Source organism: Vidua macroura, chromosome 1, assembly GCF_024509145.1.
Source record: "Vidua macroura isolate BioBank_ID:100142 chromosome 1, ASM2450914v1, whole genome shotgun sequence".
NCBI lineage: Eukaryota > Metazoa > Chordata > Aves > Passeriformes > Viduidae > Vidua > Vidua macroura.
In genome coordinates this window covers 120409574-120435482 of record NC_071571.1, presented here as the reverse complement: position 1 = coordinate 120435482, position 25909 = coordinate 120409574, and the positions used below count along the sequence as shown (strand labels likewise).

The 25909-nt window shown below is 35.6% G+C and overlaps 1 protein-coding gene across 7 annotated transcripts in view; it reads right to left on the bottom strand.

Annotated features, from left to right (window-relative positions):
- Window positions 1-25909, bottom strand: part of C1H8orf34 (chromosome 1 C8orf34 homolog) — a 191098-nt gene that overhangs the window by 147502 nt on the left and 17687 nt on the right. For 6 of the 7 annotated variants that reach the window (XM_053991910.1, XM_053991874.1, XM_053991919.1 and 3 more), the window contains exons 2-4: window positions 19597-19744; window positions 18534-18665; window positions 9828-9956 (exon numbers count right to left, since the gene is read on the bottom strand). In XM_053991910.1, coding sequence (XP_053847885.1) covers window positions 9828-9956; window positions 18534-18665; window positions 19597-19744 — 409 coding nt within the window. Of the gene's footprint in view, window positions 1-9827; window positions 9957-18533; window positions 18666-19596; window positions 19745-20719; window positions 20788-25909 lie in introns of those variants that run through there. The other variant, XM_053991891.1, reaches the window with a different exon arrangement.

The following is a 25909-nucleotide window of genomic DNA, read 5'->3' as shown; positions in this document are numbered from 1 at the left end:
ATGCTGAATAATGAAATAATTGGTATGAACATGTTTCCATAGTCCTTCAGAAATGCTCCACAGCCACAACTACTACCATCTCTGATCAGCAACAAATCTGGAGAGGTGCTGTTAATGCTGGCACAGCCTCTCTCAGCTGGAACACTCATTCTGTCATTAGCCTGGTTTTTGAAGAGGACTGGAAGAACAATGTACTGTCTGATTGCAAGAAAGGTTTGGCATGCTATGATTAAATGAAATATATCTAACAAACAATGTAATAGCAATGTAATTTATTATACCTTGTAACTTATAACATATATTTATTAACTTATAACTTGCAACTTATTATATTTTAATTACTATTATCAAGTCTACTTTAAGCAGATTGCCTAAAAAGTGTATATCATGCTGTATTAGCCATTTACCTTACAGATTGTAAATATTTAAAATACTAAATCAGTTGTTTGTCCTGTCTCTTAAAATTAGCATGGATTATTAAAACCATTCTTTATATGGCTATCTTAGATTTCTGTTCCCAGTCTTCTATCCCTATGACAATCTGCAGCAGCACAAAGCTAAGTATGGAGAAATAAAGATGTAGATCAATACAGCATTACAGCATCTTCCCTGATGTAAAAGCCACCTATCAAAACCTTTGCATTATATTTTAATAAAATAAAATCCTTCCAAGTCTTCCACAGTACAGGTTTTCTGCTTAGGACATTCTGCTTAATTTTTATGTTACTAAGAAATTAACTTTCTTTTCAAAGAAAACTGAACATTGTTTACAACAATTCCATGACTCCCTAAAATGCCTAGCTTTTGCATATGCATATGCTTCTTAGCAGAAGAGCTTTATTTATCCAATACCTAATGCCTTCACTCAGTGTCATTATTTATTTTTGAAAAGTGAGTTTTAGACTTTGATGTTCTCAATCCAACAGCATAAAATCAATTTTCAAAACAAAAGGCATACAAGTTCAGGTCTTTTTGAAAAACAGCAACTGACGTCATCTACACGGACTTGTGCAGCGCACTTGACACTGTCCCATACAACATCCTTGCCCTAATCTGGAGAGACATGGCTTTAATGGGTGGATCAATCACAGGGTTATTGCTGGATGGCCACACTCCAAAGAACTGTGGTGAATAGCTCAGTGTCATAGTGGAAACCAGTGGTCAGTAGCATTCCTCAGGGGATGGTACTGGAATGGGTGCTGTTTATTTTAGTAATGGACACCCTCAAGTGCACCCTCAGCATGTTTGCTGATGACATCAAGCTGTGTGGTGCAGTTGACATGCTGGAGGGAAGGAATGCCATCCAGTGGGACCTTGGCAGGCCTGAGAGGTGGGGCAGCTGTGCCAGTCTCATGGAAGTTCAACAAGGCCAAATGCAAGGTCCTACACCTGGGTCAGAGCACATGTATGGACTGGGCACAGAATGGACTGAGAGCAGCCCTGACTAGAAGGACTTCTGAGTGTCAGTAAACAGGAAGCTTGACATTACTCTGTAATGTGCACCTGAAAGGTGCACAACCACTCTCCTGCCTGGAGAGTGTCCAGCTCTGAAGCCCCCGAAAAAAGAAGGGCATGGACCTTCTGGATCAAGTCCAGAGGAGGGTCATGAAAGTGCTCAGGGGGCTGGAACACCTCCCCTGTGAACAAAGCCTGAGAGAACTGGGGTTGTTCAGCCTGAAGAAGAGCAGGCTCTGGGGAGACCTTATAGCACCTTCCAGTACCTAAAAAGGGGCTACAAAAAGCTGTAGAGGAACTTTTTACAAGGGCATGTAGTGATAGGACAAGGCATAACAGCTTCAAACTAAAAGAGGCTGTGTTTAGATTAGGTATTAGGAAGAAATTCTTTACTGTGAGGGTGGGAAACACTGGAACAGGTTGCCCAGAGAAATTGTGGATATCCCATCCCTGGAAGTATTCTCAGGTTATGCGGGGCCTGGAGCAACTTGATTTAGTGAAAAGTGTCCCAGCTCATGGAAAGGGGTGGAACTAAATGAACTTTAAGGTTCCTTCCAATTCAAACCATTCTATGATTCTATGAAATGGCAAGGTATAAAATGCCTTACTGCTGCATTATTCCTAATCAGTTTTACAGTATCTTAAAATCTGGCAATATTTTCATATGCTATACACATCTGAAATTACAGATCTGAAATGACAAATTTGGTGCTCTGGTAAGAATAAAAGTTTTGGAACTTAAAGAGATATCTACCATTTTTGCTTTTATTTGTGGTCCTTAAATAATTACAGGAAGTAATAATACATAATAAAAATTTGTTGAGGGGCTTTTTTAAGACTTGCATTTTTCTAAACACACAATGTACCCCCGAGAAGACTTATGTCTTCTTAAGAAAATAAAATGCTACTACTTTAATGTATGCCAGACTACCATTATTTAATTCAATATTCAAGGAAATATTTATGCATTTTCCTAAACATCCAGAAGATGGCCACAGAGCTCCCAATACCCAGTTTTCCTGCCTGCCAAAGCTTTCTGGATTTGACACATGGCTTTTGACATTCAAATTTTAGGCATACTAAGACAACTTCAATGCAGCTCTGACTAACTTGACAAAATTCATTCTCAGGATCAGCCTAGGCCAGGGAACTTGTGGATGGCTGGACTGTCAACCTCATAGTGCATATCACAGGTTCTGTAACAAACTCCAGGACAGAAACAGCATTCTTATTCTACTATTATTAATCCTAAAGCTTTGCACACAAACACAGAAATATTGCATCAAGTATCAACTGTCCAGCAGTTCACTGCCCCATGCATTCTCCAACTCCAAATTCTCAGGGGAAGCTTATGTTCTTCTTACTGGTGAGATGGGCCATCTTAGATATACTTGCATTTCCTGTGGCAAAACCTTGTGTCACACTGCAGCAGGCAGCACTGTATGTTCTAGTCCCTGTACCTCCATGAACCATGTATTGAAAACAAGGAAAACTGAAACTCTTTCAATACCATTCTTGGATTATAAAGGACATTACATGATTGCTCTTGTTGCACCAAACAAAGCATTCCTCCCCCAGAAAAAGTACACAAAAACCTAAAAATCTCACACGTTTCTGTGTAGGAACTTTAAAATATGTTTGTCATTGACTGTCATAATAGACATTCTTATAATATTCCTTTATCTACAGAGAGTCATTTTACCACTTTTCTCCAGTAGTAACTCACAAATTTTCTGTAAAAGCATGTTGAAATGAAACCTCAGAATTTTCACCAATGAGGGGTGTACGTCCTCATATTATTAAGCAACTTTAAACTTTTTGTAGTGGTATCCATCCTGAACAAGGATAATATTCCTCCCAACACTTGGCCATATTAAAACAAGAGAAACTGTCATCTCCAAGGCACCACATAACAACATACATATGTTGATATGTTGAGCACAATATACATCTTATAGTTACTATCTAGAAAACGTGGATTCAATCCCTCCTCCCCATATTGGCCTTAAAAGAAGATAAAAATAATTAATCCCTAGCAAAATAATCTTTGCTTTAGACTTGCAGAATATCTATATCCAAATTTCTGAGCAACTCCAATGGAGAATACAGATTTCAGGATTGTTTCAGGATTTCAGGATAGTTTAATGACTAATGAATTATGCAAACACAGAGAAACAAAATGCAAAGTGTCCAACAAATATTATGCCTCAGAAACTCTCCACGGCCAAGGTCATCTCAGAAGAGAATAATCAAAACTGCAGAACTCTTTAGGGGAAGGTGTACACTGCAATAGGTGGGTTAAGCACTCAGAAGCCAAAGACAGAGTCATAGCTCATGTTCTGCTGCCCCACAAATGCCAACCCCCTTATACTAAGAACTAGAAAGTTCCATATCCAAGATGACAGTCACACAAATCCCAGTTCTGCAATAGTATTAGAGAAACTTCTAGCAAGCCAAATACTAAAGAAAGGACAAGGTAACTCAAAAAGAGATTCTAGTCCTAAAACTTAGGGGAGGTTGGATCAGAATGGCAAATACCTCCACAAAGGTGATTAAAATATCTGCAGGAAAAAGATACTGATAACTAAAGTAACAGTGATCTCCTGGCCATACAAGCCAGTTTATAATTGAAGAGTAATACTTAAGCTCATATTGTTCCTCTTTCAATCTCAGAAAATATTATTTTGTATTATTATTCGTACATCATACTAAAAGCAAGTGGATTTTATGAGCAAAGGCAGTATCAGATAACAGCTGTAGTACTGAGACAAAAATATCTTCCTTAAAGGTTTGATTGAGCTTATCTAAAAATGTTGATCTCAAAATAAATCACAAGCATTGATCTCATGCAAGAATATCATGATTTTAAAGTTCAGACTGAAGAGAAGAAGGGAAAAATCCTCTACATGATGACTAGTCTTGTGGCTCAGTTAGCAGAACACATTTAGGGCTAGATGGTCAACTGATATCAGGGAAGTCATTTTTATAAATTCTACATCAATTTCAGATCATCAACTATATACAATTGAAAAAAAAGTACTAACATATTATGTCCTAAAACAATGCCCCCCATAAGGCAATTGACAAAAGATTAGTTATGTGTCCTGAAGATGTGCATTTACAGTTATATGATCATGATCACCACCATCAGAAATGGCTGGCTTCAATAAATGTTAGTGTCATTCAACTGAAGTTCATTTTCCATATCTGTAATGTAAATCATTAACAGTTTCCTACAGTGTAGAAGCTTCTAAATGAAACCCCATTCTGATGTGTTTGTCAGAGACTACTAAATGCATTCAAGTAGTTCATGATGTATATATAAAGCTTCTCACATCCCACATACTCGAAGGTTCATCCACAAAACTGAGGACATGATTTTAGCAGTTTGTTAACATATTGTGATTTTGTTTAGAACTTGTTCTACCCTTCTAGTTATGAGATTTTTACTCTTGTTGCTTATCTTCTTCCCTGTAAAATATAAACAGAACATACGCTTTTACGTTTTACTATTTTATATTTTTCTTAAAGAGGTAAGATTATTTTTGCCTTTCTTAACAAAATTATAAACAACATCAACTGATTCTAATATTATGATAAATAACTGTTTGGGATACTCTGGAGGGACTTAAAGATCTTTCATTCTAGAAGGTATTGAAGAGCCTTGACACTTGGCTCTAGGTGAGGCCTGCCTGAGCAGTAGTGATGGACTGGATGCCTTCATGAGGTCCCTTCCAACCTTAACCATTCTGTGATTCTGTAATTGCTTAAGATTTCCAACAATATCTCCTACTACATGGAAAACCATGGTTTTCTCTTTAACTGATTGTTTACTGATTACTCCCCTTCAAAGTTAGGAAACAAAAGAGGATTTTTCTCCTGTTATATGTAGATACCATTATTTCTGGGATTCCCTGAAACTGAGTCAGATTTGTAGTTTTGGTTAATGTTAACTTATTACCATTTTTTGACTTTAGAATGTCAACTGAATTCAAAGCATGATAAATTTGTTTCTTCCCCTCTGATCTGAAGTGTACACCTGGCCTGAACAAGCATTCAAACACTACTAACAAAATGTCAGTTTTCTTCGCTAAAAGGCTATTTGTGATTATGAAAGAGTACCTATCTCACAGCAGAAGATATTTTTTCATCAAATGCAGTTACCAGCGCCTTCACTATGCCTGCATTTTCAATATACTCTAATCCTTAACTGTTTGTATAAAAGATGCAAAGTTGTTCATCAAGTATACAGACTTCCCACCTAATTGCAGCATGATCTCACTGATTTAGTCCTCATTTTTCCCCTAATTAAAACTCTCATAATTCACTGGTTTCCATATCTTGTTATCTGTTTTTCTATCCTCAGAAAATAGGGGAAGGACAAAGGCAAGATCAAAGGCATTCATTAGCAAGATCCTTAGCTTTACAGATTTTAATTCTGTTTAAAGGCAAACAGGCCAGAAGGTGAAATACAAAAGCATATATTTGAAACAGGATGGAACTTTTCTTCCATATGATCAGCACAGGAAGAAGGAGGACAACAATAAAGGTAGGAGACCTTGCAATAAAAGAAAATTAAAAATGCACAAGGGAAATGCAGTATATTCCTGTAAGTTGCTTTACAAACCAAAATCTTCCCTAAATAGATGACTTGATAGCTCCAAATTCAGTTCAATTACATACAGCTGATTGAAGAAGCAAAGAAAATCCAGCTCTCCCATGTGAGTAAGCCTCTGAAAAATTGTATACTTAAATCAGCAAGCTCCACCACACTTGGACCATAATTACAAAAATAAACTTCTCCGGACTCTCAAAACTCCTAAGATACTTTCAGGTCTGAGTGTGAAGTCACTTGGTTTCTCAGCCCTACTAAAACACAGAATTACTCACTCTTGACAGGGATTGGGAGAAAGGGTCCAAATAAAAGCAAGTTCAGTTTTAATCACTAGGAACAAATATAGAAGAGACCAGACATCTATGTGCCCGAGTCTCGCCTTCCAAATCTTACAGGCAGTTCTAATTTTGCATGAAGTGCACAAGTTTGTCTCAAAGCAGGTATCTAGACTGCATAGTAAATGAAGCAATATAAACTAGAATTTAATTCATGTCAGCTGCCTAACAGGCAACAAAGTCATGGAAACTCAGTAGAAGACCCAAAGCTTATCTTTAAAATGTAAATAAATTCCAGGACTTGACGGAAAATTCATTTAACTTCAAACATTTCATTTCATGTGTCACTCTTCACTGTTGAAACACTGAAGGAAAAAAGAGAGGGTGCTGTAAAAAGCCATTAATAGTACATTTTGATCATTTGTGTACTCAGCTGTTGAGCCCAGTGTCTGTCCCACACCACTTCAAAATAAGATTGGCATCAAATGCAGTATTAAACTCATGGCATGTTTGTAGAAACAAAAGCACTAACTAGCCTGCCTGAAACAAGCAACAGAAGAGGTAGATGTGGGATCTTGTGATAGCTTTTTTAAAATTCACCACATGGCATGTTTGTTTGGGTACAGCACAGAATGAGTTTCATGCACCTTATACTTCTAAAGTCCTCGACCTTCTATTCATTGAAGCCCCCTAAGATATTTCCTATGTGCAATCTACATTCTATCTCTGTGAGAACTAAAACTAATTTATTTTCAAAATTCTACCTTTTCTCTATTGATAAAATTTTCACATTTTTCATTTTGATTTTTCAATATAATTTTAATTTTTCAATATCATATAAGAAATAATAGCAAAGATTTTTTTATTTCCTGAAATTAACTGAAAATTAGAAGAATAAAACCTGGAAACAAGCTTAGAATTAATCTGATTCAAGTGTTTAAATGCTAGCAACAAGAAAAAAAGGTTAAAGTGCAGAGTAACTAACAACTATAAAAGAACATAAAAAGCCATAAGAAAAGATACTATAAATACACTTGAAAAGGAGAACAAATTAAAATACAGAACTATTACATCAAAGAGAAGGAAAGCAAATAAGACATGACACAAAGAATTCCCAGAGTTCAATACTTTCCCTGCTTCAGTCTTTATCAAAAAAAAGATCAGTCACAGCCAGATGCTTAACAGCAGTGGTTTTAAGAGGAAGAACTGCAAGCCAGACAAGGGAAGCTGAAAGATATGTTGGTGATTTAGATACATTCAAATTAGCAGACTCTTGTGAAATTCACTCTAGAGCATTTAACTCACTAACTGAAGAAACCTCTAATCCATTAGCAACTGTCTTTCAGGAACAGAGAGGTCAGAGAAGGGCAAATACATATCTTTGAAAAAGAAAAAGGGAAGATGTGGGCAACTACTAACTACCAAGCCTAAATCAGACAACAGCAAGAATCATAGACAAAGCTGTTAAATAAATGTATCAACATCTAATGGAATAGAAAGGCGATAAGAATGAGCTGACATGAATTTATCAAGAATGAATCACATTAAATTAGTCTAATTGCATTCTCAACTGGGAAACTTGCTTAGTGGACAAGAAAAAGAAGCAGATGTAAAATACTCCAGCTATAAGACTCTGTTTACTATCCTAGATGATACTTCAGTAAAAAAGAATAGAGAATTACAATCTACGTGAAAGCACTGCAAGATAGAAAAACATCTGGTGGGAACAAACACACTGAGTAGCTTTCAAGGGCTGTTTGCATGGGATCATGAAGAGGTCTGACAATATTTCCATTAATGATCTGGATGAAGAAATAGAGAGCACATTCATGAAAGTGAACTGATTATCAGGCTGAGAGTGATTTAAAGCACTCTGGGGGATGGGATTTAATTCCCATATTATCTTGACAAACCACCATAAAGCATCAAGTACTAGAGAGAAAGAGTGAAGAATGTTTCACTTGTGAAATAACTATGAAAAACAGACTCCAACAATGGTGACCAGGTACATTCACCCAGTCCAAGTGTAGGACCCAGTACAGCTGCAGAGTTTTACACTCTAGTTAGAAAACTGTTAGGCAAGGAGAGGTACAGATTCCTGCAAAATCTATTTTAGGTATAAGGAAGTATAGGTATCGTTCTAGGTAAAAGTGGAAACTTCACGATATTCTGAAGGAAAGACAAAGATGTAGAATTGAAGAGTGGATTTAGGCATTAATTATTGAACTCTCACATCTGATTGGTTTGTATCTCCAGAGAGTGAATAAATAAGCCTTTCTGAAATTCAAAATATTGTTTCTGTATCTCTGCATAGCTTAGCTACAAGTCTGAAGGAGAAAAGCTTGAAAATTATACTCACATCCATCACAGGCAACAGGGAGGCTGCAAATCAGAGATGCTGACCAGAGTTGGTTTAGCTCCTTACAGGCAGAGAGACCAATTTACTAGAAAAGTATTTCAAAAAAGCTCTGTAACTATAATACAAGTTTGAAAATTGCTCAGAATATAATTGTCGTGATCAACATAAAACATTTGGGAGAGTGTGATTTGGGAAAACTAGTTTTGGGTATTTGGCACAATTTGAAAAAATGCTGAATCTCAAAATTAATTGCAAAACAAATCTTCTGTTTCCCATTCAGCTCTCTGACCTCACTATCTGTAAATTCTCCAGAGAATCAAGAACTTCCAGGGATAAAATTTAATGAGAAAAGAAATAAACCTTTCTCACACAAATATCTCCCCGATCATGTCACACCTACTTTTCATGTAGCATGGCGAAGAGTATTTGTCATCATTTCATACTTTAAAAACTGTTAGCAGTATTTGCTCCCACAAATGTATTTCAGAATTCTCTCCTACAGGAAAGAAAGTAAAAGGAAAAAAAAAAAAAGAGCAGCTATTCCTGATCATATCCAGTAAACCTCAGAGATGTTCATTACATGAGTGTTTAAGGGATAATACATGGGGTTTATTATGAAATAACTATATTTCATGTTTCTGAGTATTTATTTGAGATGCTTTAAAATAGTTTAATTTCTTTTGAAAATTAGAAGGTCAATGAAATCAAGGATACAAAATAGCTAAATGTTTTTCAATAACAGGTCTGAACTCCATCAATGAGGTTAAGGTTTTGCAAAGGTTGATCCCCTTGTAACTACCATACAAAGGAGCAATCTCTCCCTGCTGCGTGTTCCCACCATTTTCATTAAGCCAGCCTCTTGTGTTGATCTCATTATGAGCTAATTCAGCTCACTAAACTGGTAGAAAACTAAAGTAAAAAAAGAAAAGGTGGTGCAGGGGTAGTAGTTTCAGTTTCCAGGAGAGCTCCTGAATTATCTCAGACAATCTGTAAACCTTATCAACAGGAATGTAAGTGCTGACCTTGGTCTTCATTGAATAGAAGACCACCTTCCTGATATGTATTTCCAAATTACAATTCAGGCTGCATGGTTACATTAAAAAACTAAAATCAATCAACTTACTGCGAGACAGATTCTCAAGGGCTTTTCCAAGCTTTTTGCTCTCTTGAAGAATATGATTTAGTTCATCAAAATCATGGTTCTCCGGTTTTGTCTTCCAATCCCATTTAGGATGCTCTATTGACCTTGGCACTAAATATACACAGATATATAGATGAAGTTTAGATTTGGTAGTTCAGACTCCTATAGTAGAAGAAAAATCTGCACAGAGAGTTTACAAGCTCAAGTATCTTGGGTGGAAATTACTTAACTATTCTTTTATTTTAACTGTTGGAAATATTTTCTTTGGTCAATGTGAAGTAAAAACATCTATGAACAAATGCATACCTGAATTATTCTTGCAATGAATTAATTGGTAAACAGGATCATTAACATTAATAATTGAAAATAATAAAACTAATGTAATAAAAAAATGTATTTAAACTATCGTACATGATGGTATCTAATTTACAAGAAAATAAATTGTGTGGCCTAGGGGTCAATAAGAAAAAATGCTGAAAGAAAAATGAGTACCTTTTGGCCTTGTTAGTTATTTTATCAAGAAAAAAAAATTAGATATAGCTTTTAAAACAACTTTTTTATTTTTCAAAAATCATAAAGTGTAGATAACACAGTTCATAAAAAAAAACAGTGAAACAAAGCAAGTCCTTATCATTCATGTTGTACAGCCTCTAATCTTCATTGCACTACTTAAACAAACTCAGCCTTTGGGAAGCACAGACCTGAGCTTACAATCTGCTGCTCATTATCTATTACCAAGGCCTTTAATTTTAAAATAATAGTATCTCAACTGCTGAGTTAAGTTTACCTTCAATGAAGAGGAGTGTCTGAGATATGTAGGACACACAATGAACAGAGCTCCTTTGAACAATGTGAACATTTTCAACAATTTTTAGAAATGAAAACAAAAACAATGCTGTTTCTGGAACTGCAGTTTAACATGTTCTTTTTGCCAGTGTTCAGAATTAAGTGAGCTGCTGCTTTTGTCAAGAAATGCAACTGTTGGGTTGTCTCCAAATACTGCATTACCATGCTGGTGTGAAGATGATGATGTCTAGTCCACCTTTCCACCAGAAAGGACCAGTTGCATTTTTACCAACCATCATTTACCAGTTGCTGACCACTCACTTAAAAATAACTTCAAAGAAAAGCCTAAAATATCCAATATATCCTGGACAGCCTCAAAATTTTTGTTTACTAATTTGACAGCTGCCAACTAATCTATGCTCATAAACGTCATTTTCATTACATGCGAAGCAGGCAACTTACAGACTCCTATAGATTATGCTAAAAAAGGTGGTTTCATGATAATTTGGAACTTCAGACTGCTTTTATGATGGTATGGGGAAATCATGCTCAGACATCAAGTCTGGTAGCTATTACAAAATGTGTTAAATAACTGTGTGAATATATAATCTGCTCCACTTTGGATCAACTTCAACTTTCCTTTGTGGAGTTAAGTCAATTGTCACCTTTTCCAGGAAAAGAAATGGGACAAAGTTATGCTGAAGTCCTTCTTTCACAAATAACACAGTTCTACCTTCTGTAGACATAAACCAACTCATCTTCAAAACAGACATCTATGGAGAGTCTGATAACCCAGAGTATATCCTGATCTGTAATACCAACTCAGGAACATGGCTATTAGGGAAGTTAATGCATTAGACTGCAATTACAGACATTCTCCAAGACAGAAGACAAAAGAGACATTTAAAAAGACCTACAGTGATAACAATAGAAGGAAAGGGACACAAATACCCTCAATAAGGAGAAGGGAAGAGAGGAGCAAGTTGAAGTGTCAGAGTCTTGTTCTGCTCTGTGTTCAAAAAAGGCAAGTAATATATTTCCTTCCCAGGACAATGGAAATAATGAGCTATAGTGGTTCCCAGTAAATACATATAGACTTTAAGGTATTAGAGTATGAATAGTCTCTACTCAGATAAGCAGCTTGTAATTTTTTGTTGATACTTATAAATCTCAAACACTATTTTATAATTCCCTGGTTTAAGAACTACTAGGTCAAATAAAAGTTACATAAATTTGTGTGTAACAAAAGTTGACTCCATTCACAGATTGTAGCATATACAAATTAAACAGCACAACTTCAGCATTTCTCATCCTTTTTTGTTTACTTACAGAAAACAAAATGTTCCATCTAGTATTTTTTCAAAATTATTACTAACTATAAATATAAGTTTTTAATAAACTAGAAAAGAAATTCTACAAAGAGTTCTCTCTATTTTCACCCACCTTTGTTTTACATTAAGATCACACACTCCTTTTGAGTCCTTTTGCAGTCATCTTACCAATATCCTTCTGTGGGCCAATACGATATTCTACAGCAATCACTCATCAGCAGTATGACAGACTTTCCTTTCTATTTTTATGCTAAATTTGCCACACCAAAAAAAAAAATTACACAGTACCACCAGAATACAATCAGGCAACAATTTAATATAGTAAAACCATATAAAAAGATGACCAAACCTTGGAGCTTCCAGGTTGCAGGAAATTTCCACAAGCTAGTATTTTATACCATGGCAGTTTGAAACAAAACATATTTTTTAAAATAAAAAAGAATTTTTGAGAAAACATATGCTTTTGAAGCAAAATTTGTCATGGGACAGAAGCTGGATGAAACAAATATAAGTTTTACTTGACAGCTGTGGAGTTCCTGGATCAGCAACTGCCAAGTATATGGACCAACTCACATCAGGAAAAAAGAAAGTCTTAAGAGTCTTGTTCTTGAAAAGTAGGGACACTTGCTCAAGACAATGACCTGGTTGCTAATTTCAGAGAAATGTCACACAAACACAGGAAGCTTGGACTGCAGCTCACTAGACAGACAGTGGGAAATCAGTCAAAGCCATGGTGGAAATTTCCTTTGCATGCTGGTGGACAATCAGTTCTGTTTTACTGAACCATTTTGTACTTCAGTGAAAAAGTACCAAAATAGATATGCTGTCATGAATTATTTCTATGTTAAATACAATTTGCTTCAACAATGATATGGCTCATTCTGAGGAATCAAAACAGAGGAGGAAGTTAAACAGAATTAGAACTAACTGAAACTGTTATTACTTATAGAGAAGACATAGTTCTTCCTACTTGTCTTTCAAATAATGAATGGTACTAAAACAACATCTATTTAGTAGCATCATGTGGCACGTGTTTGTTCTTTCAAGCTCATTTTCTTCTTGCTTACAGATTTTTCCAAACTATAAACCCTTATCTTCTCAGCTTTAGGATCAACAAGCACTGGTAATTTTCAAATTAATGGCTTTGTTGAAAGCATCCAGAACTGTACAAACACCATATGACCCTTCTTAGGAATCTTTTCCAATAAGTGATCCTCCTCTGTATGCACAAAGTCTGTCATTAATCGTTTACGTGTGTGTGTCACTACACACTCCGCAAAATCCTTTCATTATTCTCTGACCTTCATCTTTCTTTATTACACTCACTCATTCCAGAAAACCCTATCAGTAATTTCAAATCTCTTATCACATTACCCACCTCAACCTCATCTTTGTTATTTGAGAGATTTATATATTATATAAAACACTTCCTCTTGAAATTATTTGCCTACAATTCAGAAGATTTATTACATCTATATTGTAGCATTTGTATTAAAAGATGTAGAGTTTCCTTTTATGGAGCTGAGAATTCACCATTTCATCTTAGGAGACTGGACAGACACACTTGCCAGTATTTCTGATTTTCTGGTGGTGTGCCCTGACCATAAATGCACATTAGATTTATTCACAATTGTGTTATGAATTCTGCCACAAATCAGCGCACCTTTATTTTCTACTGGATGATGGTACAAGATCAGTACTGGTTTTATCTACCAATACAAGTCTTTTCAATGCATGATCTGCAGACAGAATCAGACTAATTGTTCATTAAATCCAACGTTTCATTAATGCATTGTATTGCCATCTTACATCTCAAAGAACAAAAATATGTATCATATAATTGAGCATAAAATTACTCATGTATTTAAATCTTGTAATAGCATTCAGGTTGGAGTTCTTTGATAATAAATCCAAACTGGTTTACATAGTATCTGGATATTAAAAGGCTAAAACAATGATGGTCTACAGTCCTAGACTGACCAAGAGCAACTAGAAGTTCACAACATTGTACTTGCATTTGGGATGTGGTGAGAATGTCAAATGGAAGCAGCATGAAAGGATGATCTGTGATCTAATATGGAAGTGGTGAAGAGATCAACCTACTTTGCCTAAAAGTAGCTTGCTGGGAAACAAAAAGTCTGTTTTACAAATTAGTTTGAAACTTCAAATTTATTTTTCTTCAGATACAGAATAAATTTAAATAATTTGAATTGTTTAAATGATAATTTAAACATTTCATTTATATACACACCCCTAGCTCCAAACTTCTTCCTTGCCAGACATCATCAGCAGCTTCTGGTTAACTCTGGTTTTGCACACAGCAAACAAGTGGTTAGATTGCTTAGATATTAAACATTTTTGTGTTTCATGTGCACCTGAGATCATAACAGGCAGGAGAGAGTGGAGGTATCTTTTCAGTAAAAAAGTTTAAAGCATAAGGAAGAGACATTTGTGCAGCAATAACATGCACACTGCAGTCAACATCACTCTGCTGAAGGAAAAAAATATTTCCTAATTAAATAAATCAAATACCCTCATGTTCCCAAAGATTTCTATTAAATGACAGTTCTGAATAAATGCACAAGTTCCTGATCACTTGAACTAGACAGTCACAAGACAAAAACTCTGAAACAGAATATAACAGAGCTGATGGACTCCATTAAATTTTGGGTTTGTTTTGAAGTTTGCGAGGGTGCTTTTTAGATTCTTGGGTGTGGGGATTTGTTCTTTTCTTTGAAACAGAAGTCTAAGAGTAAATCTTTAGGTCTCTGCAGGTCCAAAACTTTCTGTTTATCAGATGAGTCCTTACTACCTCTTTGGAGATGCTTTGGGGAAAAAAGTACAAGTGGTAGAAGCTGAAGACACAAAACAAATGGAATATGGTGTGCACATTAGGAAAGAATTCCTTCTAAACACGCTTGCTTGCTGATCTGTTTACTTGAAAGGGTACATGGTACACGCTGACTTTGGCACAAACTAGAAAGAAAGAAATGTCAAAAGCACATTCAGAATATTAATCTATATATACAGATTATATCTATATATATAGATTAATATAAAAATATTAATCCATTTGGCCAAAAATAAGCAAGATATAGCAAAAAGTCATATGTCTGAAACCAACATCTGCAATAGCAACTAAAAGAAAATGTAGTTCAAATACGCAATTTTCAAAAAGTTGCAGATACAACTAATTGCAGGTGTAAGTAATGAAAACAATAGGATTAATTAAGGTTTAAATAAATCAGTGTTATGGAAAAAAATGGAAATGCATAAACAGCAAAGCATGGAAGCAGAGGATAATTAGGCTGGAAAGGACCTCTGGAAGTCTTCTAGCCCAACCTGGTGCCCTAGACCAGTTTATTGAGGGCAGGTTGCTCAGACTATTCAGTTCAGCTTTACATATACCCCATGATGGCGATTCTAAAGCCTCTCTGGACAACCTGTTCCAGTTTTTGACTACTCTTGCAGTATAATTTTTGTTTCCTCATCCTTTCGCTAAACACTCTTGAGAAGACAAATCTGACTATGTCTTCTCATTCATCCTCCAGCATACTAGTTGATGGTAACAATGAAATCTCCCCTTCATTTCTTCAATATGACCAAACCAATTTCTTTCAGCTTTTTCTTGTCCATCACATGTTCCAATCCTGTCATCATCTTGGTGAACCTCCACTTGCTCCAATACACCACTGTTCCTCACAATGGACTCCAGATGCCACCTCAAAATCAAACACTGCTGGCTCTACTCTTGCTAGTGCAGCCTGGTATGAAGGTCATCTTCAGCACTGCATGAGCACACAGCAATAGCTGGTTCACATTCCAAGCCCTTGTCCATCAGCATCCCACATCTTTTTCTGCAAAGCTACTTTCTAGACACACATATCCCAGTTTTTGGGATAACCCTATTGCTCAGGGTTATTCCATCCAAGATGTAGGATTTTGAATTTGCCTGTGTTGAGCTTCAAGAAGTACCTCTCAGCCCATTCCTTAGTCCTATCCCTCTGAATAGCAGTCCTACTACTCAGAACACCAACCACTTCCCACAATTTGGTCTAACCACAAACCTAAAAGAAATTCTGTCTCATCATCCAAGGCATTAGGAAATTCTTTTAAATGGCATCAATCTCAGTACCAGTCCCTTGAGCATGCCGCTAAAGATAGACTTTCCAATTGGACTTTGCATTGCTAGTCACAATGCCTTGAATTCACCAGCTGAGTCAACTTTCCATACAGCATCTTGTCCACGTACTGAGTCCATATCTTATCAACTGAGTAATAACAATACCATGGGAAGCTGACAAAGGTTTTGCTGAAGTCATGGTATGAAACATCTATCACTGTTTCTTTGATTACAGAGCCAGTTATGTCACTTAAGAGGGCAACTGTGTTGATCTGATCAGACATATATGGTCTCATAAATCCATGCTTGATGTTCCAAATCACATTTTCCTCCTTGTGACTAGGAACACCTTTCAGGAAAGTTTACTCAATAATCCTTGCAGAAGGTGAGGTTAGGGCTGACCAGACTGCCCTTCCTCAAAATCATTGCATTTTTTCTAATCATCAGAAACATCCCACAATAACTATGACCTTTCAAAGATGACAGAACGGCCTTGCAATGATATTAGTCTCCTGTTTCAGTATGCTTAGAATCAATCCCATGTAGTGCCATGTATTTATGAATGTCATTGCACTAAGCACACCCTAACTCTACCTCCTTTGTAGGCAAAGCTGCACTGCCACATGCTCTTTCTAGACTTGGGTAGCTTGAGAGTAAGTCTTACCAACTGAAGAGTATTATTACATTTCCTTCAGTCCACAAGGACAGATCCTTGACCCCAGGTGTCTTATGAATGTATAAAATATTTCCTTGTTTGACATGAGACCTGATAGTTTAGAATGCCCAGCCTCCTCTTTGTCCCTCTAATGGGACAACCCAAGGACTAACAAGCACAAAATTTGTAGTAGGCACATATTTGAGGGGAGTGACGTGATGTCATCCCCCTATCTGGGATAAAGGCAGAGAACTCAAGATCTTTAGGAGATGGCATGAAAGTTATTTGATGCATACCACAGAGTCTGAAAAGCAAGCACACGCCAGAAGGAAGGAAAACAGTATGATGACAGGAACAGCTCACAATACCTTTTAGCCACTGTTTCTAGCAGTGGATCTCCATAAATTGCTATTATCCAGCAAATCTGTTAGATAAGACACAGACTGAATGACTGTGAGCATTTATTGGATTGTTTCTATTTATTCTTGAAAATAAATTAAAATTCACATGCTTCTTTTGAACAGACTTAAAAATTCATGTGCCCATTGAGAGACACAATGGAATTGATGATCAAATTTGAGTGTTTTTGAAGCAGACAATGTCTTCATGAAGAAGAAAAGCAGACAAATGCTCCATTTCTAGAAAAATATAATCCTGAGAAAATCCTGTACAATGGGACACAGCTACCAGTAACAGCCATTTTTACTTGTTGTAGTTATTTATTCTCAGTAAAAAATGCTTCATAATCATACAAGACTATTAATCACTCAAAAACACAGTATTTGTATTGCATAAATTTATCATGATTATTTTACCCATTGCTGTGTAGTATTTTGACTTAGTGAGATCACTGGGCAATTTTCCTTGACTCCTAAGTCTAGACTTTCCCATATTCCTATAGAGGAAAGACAACAAATTTTCTATTGCACCATACTATATCTCTGTTCTCATCTGGTACACCCCATCACACTCCCCATTAAAAAAATTTGGCTATAATAAAAATATCAAAAAGCTAAAAGAGTCAACAGAGGAAAATCTAATTTTTCAATTTATTTTGGAAAAAATCTTGTACAAAAAATTCCCTGGGTGCGTAACTATATTTATATATATATGCTTATTGTAAGTATATTTATTTGTGAAAAAACCCTAACATTAAGAATCAAGCTTAAAAATTAATTTCTTCAGTAGCCAGTACACAGGAAGCATATTTCATTAAGGCTTGCTGTCTTCATTTTCACTTATTTTTTTACAGGTAGTTGACAATATTCTCTTCAGCTGCTCTATTTCTACTCTGCCTTTTCTTTCAGTGTACATTTAGATTCCTTCAGCAACGCTCAGAACAGTACACCTGTTCTGCTGACACTACTTCTATATCTTGAACAGTATCTGTTCATATTTCATAGTACTGAATTGCCTGATGCAGAGAAAAAAAAAATCTATAAGGACCAATATCAACAGAAGAGATTTTACACATGCAAAATGGCAATGCAAACTAAAGCAACAAACCATAATCAGTATCCAGACAAAAAATAGTTCATGACACCCGGATATTAGTCTGGTTTTTAATCAACCTATCCAGAATTCTTTTATATCTACAAATGATAACATAGGGCATTATAAAATATTTATAATTCAAGTGAGATTAAGGCAAGAATCAAACTCTTCTAACATATATATATATAGGCATTTCATCTACTCACAGTTTGCTTTCCATTTTAAACCTTATTCAAATGAAAAAGATACTATAGGTTGGAAAGTATGCACAAATTATTAATGCAGTGAAACTTTCTTACATGACTTGGACTCCGGTGATGGTGGAGAAATGTTGGACACAGCAAGGTCGCTCTTTGACTTTTTAGGCTTTTTTGCATTTACCTGCCAAGGCTTATCATAATTCCTAAAATCTCTTCTTGTTCCTTTATTTTCTGTTAAAAGAATCAAATTAGATAATCATAACATTTGTAGGGTCATTTTTCAAAGACTTAACAAATAATTAATCAAAAAACTCCCAAGGTATATCAATCCAAATGAAAGACAGTCTTTTCTTTCTCCTATTTCTGATTTCTTTTATATTTATTATATTTATTCCACTTTTTAAATATCAAAGCTTAGAAATTATTATGGTTTTCATTAAAAATGTATATTTTTTAATTAAAAACTCCTTAATGTCCATGTTATGCACATGTTTTACTGCCTATGTTAAAACTGTGTATTTGATGTAAATGGTTAATTTGTCAGCAAATTAATACTTTGGCTACCAGCAACTATTTAAGCTCTATAGTCGGAAATAGATCATTAGCCAGTTTTTAAACAGAAAACTAATATTGTAATAGTACCTTGTACCAGAATATGAAAACCAAGATTTCTACTTTACAATCAGAGTGGATACTACTTCAGAATATAATTGTAATGCTTCTGAAGATTTACAAGCATAAATTATTCACACTAGAGTTTATAAAATAGCATAGCAGCTCCTCATTATGGGTTGGGATGATAGGTATATAAAAACATGTATTATTAAAAAAAAAGCTCAATAGAGTTTAATCTCAGGCACAAATACACCATGAGAGGGGAAAAGAAAACAAAGAAGACAGCAAGTGAACCTCTCTCATTGAGACTGGGACTGTTTCCATTCTGTAACTCTGATGCATACTCACATGATATACACCTAGGCTAAGCTGACAGACAGCAATGTATATTAAATTCAGTATCTGCTGGATAAACAGGATTTATTCTGCATGTTCAAAACCAAAAAGCAGTCCCTGTTCAGTCGGTGCATGTGCATCCAGGAAATCAAGGACACAAGTATGGGAAGATTATACTGGAGACCAGCCCTTTCCAGCACACAGAACATACCTGATGTTTCACTCTCTGCCCAGAGGGCAGCAGAGCCAGACAATGTTCTCTGAAGCTGACCACGGTTTCCCTGCTTGGACTGAAGATGATCAATTAGAAATGGAATTGGCTGGTCAGGTGTCTCCGTTATCAGCTTGGTCATCAACTCCTTTAGAAAATTAAGCCAAAACAAAAAAAATTAGTGAGATATTGCACCTAAACTAATCCTGTTTAGGTTTATTAATAATAAAAAACTAATATTTTATTACACTGTTGCAGACATGGATATAAAGCCAACGTCAACAGGAAAGCATCTTCTATGGCACACATTGGTGCTATCTAACTGCTGTTCTGCACCTTGGCTGTGCAGGGCTGCAGAAAAAGAAACACTCTCCATCATTGCTGCTGGGGTTCTTTCTGGCTTCCTAGGCATAAAACACATTAGGAATCCAGAAAGAAACTGTGGCTCTGCTCTGAGCATGCACTCTGAGAAGAAATGTATGACTCAGGGCAGGTGAGGTGACCCTGAAACCCATTTAGTTCTACAGGAGATCTGTGGCTGCTGCTGCAAAATGAAAAAGCTCCACAGAAGTAAAAAAATTACACGAATGCACAACAAAATGGGAACAAAATAAAAATAAAAAAAAATAAAACAAACAAACAGATTAAAAAAAAAAAAAAAAAAACAAAAAAACAAAACCACAGCCGAAAAAAAACCCCAAAACAACTAAGCTATTCAGAGCATATATTCTCTCTTCACCAATCCCCAAGTATAAACCTTAACACAATTTACATGCACTTAAGTCTATCCCCATTTCATCTTTTCCACACACTTTCATGTAATACATTTTTTTTCAAATTTCAGTAGTTACTTAGCATTACCATCAATTAAGTGTGTTGGGAAAAGATAATTCAGAGGAAGTATACTAAATAGCAGCAAACATGAATAACTGCATGCAGGATTACTAAGGCATAGCAAGTTCTCTTTGTCCACAAAAAGGAGAAAATACGCCCAATCTGACCACTTGTCTTAAGACACAATCTTTTGTGATGTCGTTTTTGATCTTATCCACAGTGAAATGAAAAACCCTGGGTGTCTCTGGTTTTGAACTGGAACTCTACAGGGAGAAATTAAGCTACTTACTAATCTTAGAATTGTTGGAGCTATGGAGTGTAACTTCATCTGGACTGCCTCTTACCAAGGTCGGAGAAACCCTCCATTCCACATCATACAAGAAAAATTCAAAAATTGCAGTAATTCATATTTTAGTTGCTTGGCAACACTAACAGCAAACCTTTATTCTTCTCCCTGCCAAAATGCAGAATTAGTGACAATGGGAAGATGTAATCTAGTGCTTGTAATGGACCACAATGTCTGTAGTAATTCCACCGCAGAGGATTCTATTACCAAAGGAAAAGTGCCAATCTGTTACAGCTGACTTGTAATTTAAATAATTTCTCAGAATCATGGTTTGAAAAATATTTTTGTCTTACATTAGTAATACATTGCAAAAGGTAATACAGAAAAATGAGAAATTTTAGAATGCCTACATATCAATGTAAGACAAATGCTACTTGATTGTTGCCATAATTGATTTGCTCGTAGCAGGAAGAAATGGTCTTTAAGTAACAAAAATGCATCTAATAAAATAAAATTGATTACAAGATTTCTTAACTCTTCTGAGATGTAGCAAAAATGCTAAAGATCAAGGTGATGTGAAATTAGATTCTATGAAAAAGTAACACTTTTTGTACCTACTGTTATACTAAGACCTGAGTGATACAGAGATCTGTGCTGTCCCAGAGAATAATCAGTCCTGTTCTGAGACAGCACTTAGAAAATTTTAAAGAACTGTAGATAGAGGCTATTTTTATTTGGAATAACAAATGTGTTATACCAATCCTGTACACCTAAAGTGGGGAAAAAATATATAACATTGCTGAAATCCTCATAAACTGAAGAGTGTCAAGTTCAGGAAAAACCTACTTATTTGTGTAATAAGCCTCAAACTAATTTGCCTCAAGCACTCTCAGAAATGCCAAAAGTAAATGCAACTTAAAATGAACACAAAGGCAACTCAGGTTATAAAATCTGCCATTTAAAGAAGACAAAACAATTTACTACAAGTATTCCAGTGCAAAAGGGGAGTAAAGAAACTCTTAGGAATCTACTTCTTAAGCTGCTTCAAGCAAGGTTTGGACGTGGTCTCCAATTTACCACTTTCCGTGGAGTTCCTGAACTCTGGACAAGGTGCAAAGAACACCTCCACTCCAAGAACAATAGCTTCAGACATATACTCTGTGTAAATTCACATTCACGTGGTGAACGAGTTATCGCTCTTCCATATCCTTCTGCCTCACACACTGTTAGACATCCTAGAAATTGGATCACAGCTCCATGACCTTCACTGCCTTTGCCCTTCTGCCAGTTTCTGCCAAAGGACACAATTACCAGTTTCATCCATTTTCTACCAGTTTCATCAAGGGATACAACTCCATCTGCTCAGCTCTCAACATGTCCTCTTCAAGCTCACATTTCTTTGAGACTTTTGTCATCCCCAGCAAATTGGCAATTACATGGAAATATGCTAGCTGCCTGCATTCAGTTGCTTGGCTATGCCATGAGATGGGAGGGTTGGAGGGGCAAGAAAAACAAAAATAAAGCCAAACCCAAGCCACCCAACAAGAAACAAGCACAAAGCTTCACCAACATTAACTGTACATAGTGAGTGCTCTCCTAATTTTTTAAGTAAAAATACATATTTTTGTGGAGGTGAAAAGATATTACAGATTAGGAATGTCAGCTAAAGGGTATTCTCATTCTAGCACCATTCTCTAGCAAAACTAACTTAAACTTCTGATTAAATGATCAAAAGCTTACTTAATGACCTCATCTGTTCCTCAGGTGACATCTTAATAGACAGTAGGAATAACATACTACATGGTACTCTAAATATACTTTCACATGTTTGAAATGTCTCTAAAAAAAGATTACAAAAGTGAATGTATTAAATAAGAAAAACTAAAGTGTACAAGGTACAAAAATAAAATTCCTTTTTGGTTAGCAGCAGTCTGATCTGACTCACAATGTGCTAAGTAGGCACGGTTTCACAAGAAAAAGAAAAGGGAAAAGACCAACTAGTCTCACTGAAGACGCCTCTGCATTAAAAGCAGAACAAAAATGGCACAAGATCATTGAAACTGAGATTCATTTTTTCATTAACAAATCATCAGGTAAGTTTCAACTCTTCATAAAAACAAAAATGCAAGACACCTAAAGATAAGTCTCTTAAAAATATTAATTATGCTTTTCACATTTTTAGCTGAAATTTCTAAGTTTTCTACAATTCAGATAAAGCAAGTCTATTGCTCTGTGCACAACATGCCTTATAACAAATAAAAAGCCATGGCAAATTGGGTCTCCATGATGCCAAATAAATTGCTTACTACCCATAATTTCTCTCCTCCTATCTCCTTTCTACTGCTATGTCTTCCTTTCACTCTACGTCCCTTTGTCTTTTCTATCAGTGGACTCCACACAGTCTCTTCCTCCCAGCTGTGTAACAAGTGAAGAAGCTGTTCAGAAGTCAGTAATTATGAATTCCCTGTGCACCCTTGAGACATACTGGAGCACAGAAAAGGGGCCAAAGGAAACTTCCCTGGTTACTACAGACTAGAGCACTCAGATGAATACATCAGTTTCTGCTGTTTCCCAATTCTATTGCCCCAAATTAGGCTCTGCAGAATGAGAAAGAACAGGAAGGTGATATAAGCTCTTTCAGTTAACAGCTTCATGGATTTTACCTAGCACTGTGCAAACCAGTTCTTCTTTCTTCATACCTTGTAAAGGTATCTTCATATGCTCCTACATTCACTAATTTTATTGAACTATGTTACTAAGACTGTTTTAAAAAAATAACTTGTAGAAGTTCATTTGTGGATATTTCCAAGAGAGATTCATGCACATGTAATAAGGCTGCAAAAGATCTTGAAAAAAACACCAGGTCTAAAGTAATGGTTTAATATATTAATTATTTATAAAGAATATACCAGAATTTATAGACAATATTTTATAAGGAATTCTTTATATCTTTCACTATTGTGCTATCCTGAGGTCCTCTATTAGTTATTCAATGAAGGCTCAAATTTTTATTTCCTTGTAACTTTCCAGGCATTTAATACAAATGAAACAGTCTTCACAGTCTATTAATCATAAGTCCAATTACAAGAAAGTCCTAATTAGCCCTGTCTAAATGTACCTATCAGGTTATTAAGTTAATTAAGAGACATTCTATCTTGCCCTGCAATTCGTAATGGTGACTACACAACAATCATGTGTTAACTGTACAGACTTTTACAGACTATGGCACAGCATTCAAAGATTCTGGCTGTGTATTAATTTAATTTAATCTAATTTAATCATGGATTAAATTAGAAGTTTAAATACAATTAAATACAGCAAGTCTTCACAGTGACGTCAGTAGTGACTTTGTCAATAAAGAAGTCATGAGGGGTAAGATGTCTCCCAGCTGACCAGCCAGAGTATGTCCACTCAGGATAAGAAGAATTGCTTTCCTGGTTCCACTGACTTATTGGATATATGCATTGACTACAGGGAAGCTTGGACACTTAGACATCTAAATTTAGACTTGCTAACCCCTTCATACAGGCTATAAGTAAACAAAGAAGATACAAAATTGAGGGAAAATTTGTGGAAGGACAGTAGGTCCTTCCTTTTTAAAGTCCTTAACTTTTTAATGACTGACACTTTTTTGTTAGAATTCCATTCTGATTACTGCAGTAACAAAGCATGGAAACAAAAATAAATAATTTTTAAAAAGTATATTTTAACATTATTCTTACTGACTAAATTAAGAGTCTGAAATTCTTAAATAAGAGCAGAAATGACTGCTTATTATTACAATATTAAATGACTGCTTCTATCAAAAAAAAGATTAATTTCTATGGAAATAAATGAAAAATACTAGCATCCTTCTTCTGGAAAATAGCCAGGCTTTAAATATTCTTGAGCAATTTTTCATTAAAAGTAGTAGAATCACATTATAAACTATGAACAAAATGGACATCAACATATTTTATGTTCATGAAATGATCATCACAACTCCCTATAAAATAAATTATTCAATCCTACACAAATTTCCACACAAATAAAATTCATATGCCTGTGCCATACTGTCTACTTCAAATTAACCATAGCAGAATAACAGTTGAGAACAAATAGTAGTCCTATTCAGCTTGCTCATGAAAATATTCAGACTTTTACCTGGAACTGACTAAAAAAATTTCAATCAACACATTCTTTTTTCAACACCTCACTGATGCCATTTCAGACATCTATGCAGTTAAATTTAATATCACAAGACTGTAGTACACAGCATAGGAACACAACCCACAGAGAAATTACTTTGGACGTAGAAGTAAAATGAAAGTACAAAGCTGATATGGTGGCTCTGATGCTTTGGTGCAAACAAAACTCCCCTAAAGGTGGCATTGTTGGGGAAATCTAAGGTATGGGACTAGTGGCACAGGTAACATTTCATAGAATGAGAATAACAGGAGGAAGTCTGGAAACAAACATTGAATAGCTGTCTTTCTTAAGTGTTCATCTACTAAATATCTGTACCAATTCAATAAGAAAAGGCCAATTTTGGGGGCTATGTTACTAACCATTTTTAGGGGGACTCTGGAGAGCAGAATGGAAACAGCAGACTGGTTCCACTATAAGTCCTTTGCAGATCAGTTCCCTGACTCAGATGAACTATCTCTATCTGAAATAATTCCAACTCATGCACATAATACTTGATAAAATATGCATCATTGATCTTACTTAGGAATACAGGGGGTCTGGTGGACAATTTCAAAGTTTCACTGAGTAAGTTCATGACACTTTATCAAACTCCACCACACACATTATAACATGCAATATCTATCTGAACCTCTTGCTGCATCTTTTCACTTATTTATCCTTTGAGGTTTTTTCCTCTCACAATCTTAGTATTTCAAATATCATTGTCCCTAATCTATTTTACCACTTCTGAGTTCACAAAATAGCTTCAAACACCTTCAATCACCTTCAGAAATATTGAAATATTTCCTTTCTCCCATTCAAGCATTCCAAGAATGCTGTCAAGAGAGAAGTCACTGCTACTAGGTTACTCTAAAACATTAAATAATTCTCAGTAGAAGAAGAAAAGGTTAAAGACGTGCTCTCAGAGATGCCACTCATGGCAACAGTTATCATATTTTCTCCCATAGTTTAGTTTTCAAATCACAAAGATTTCCTATGATAGCTTTCTGCAATCCTGCAATTCTG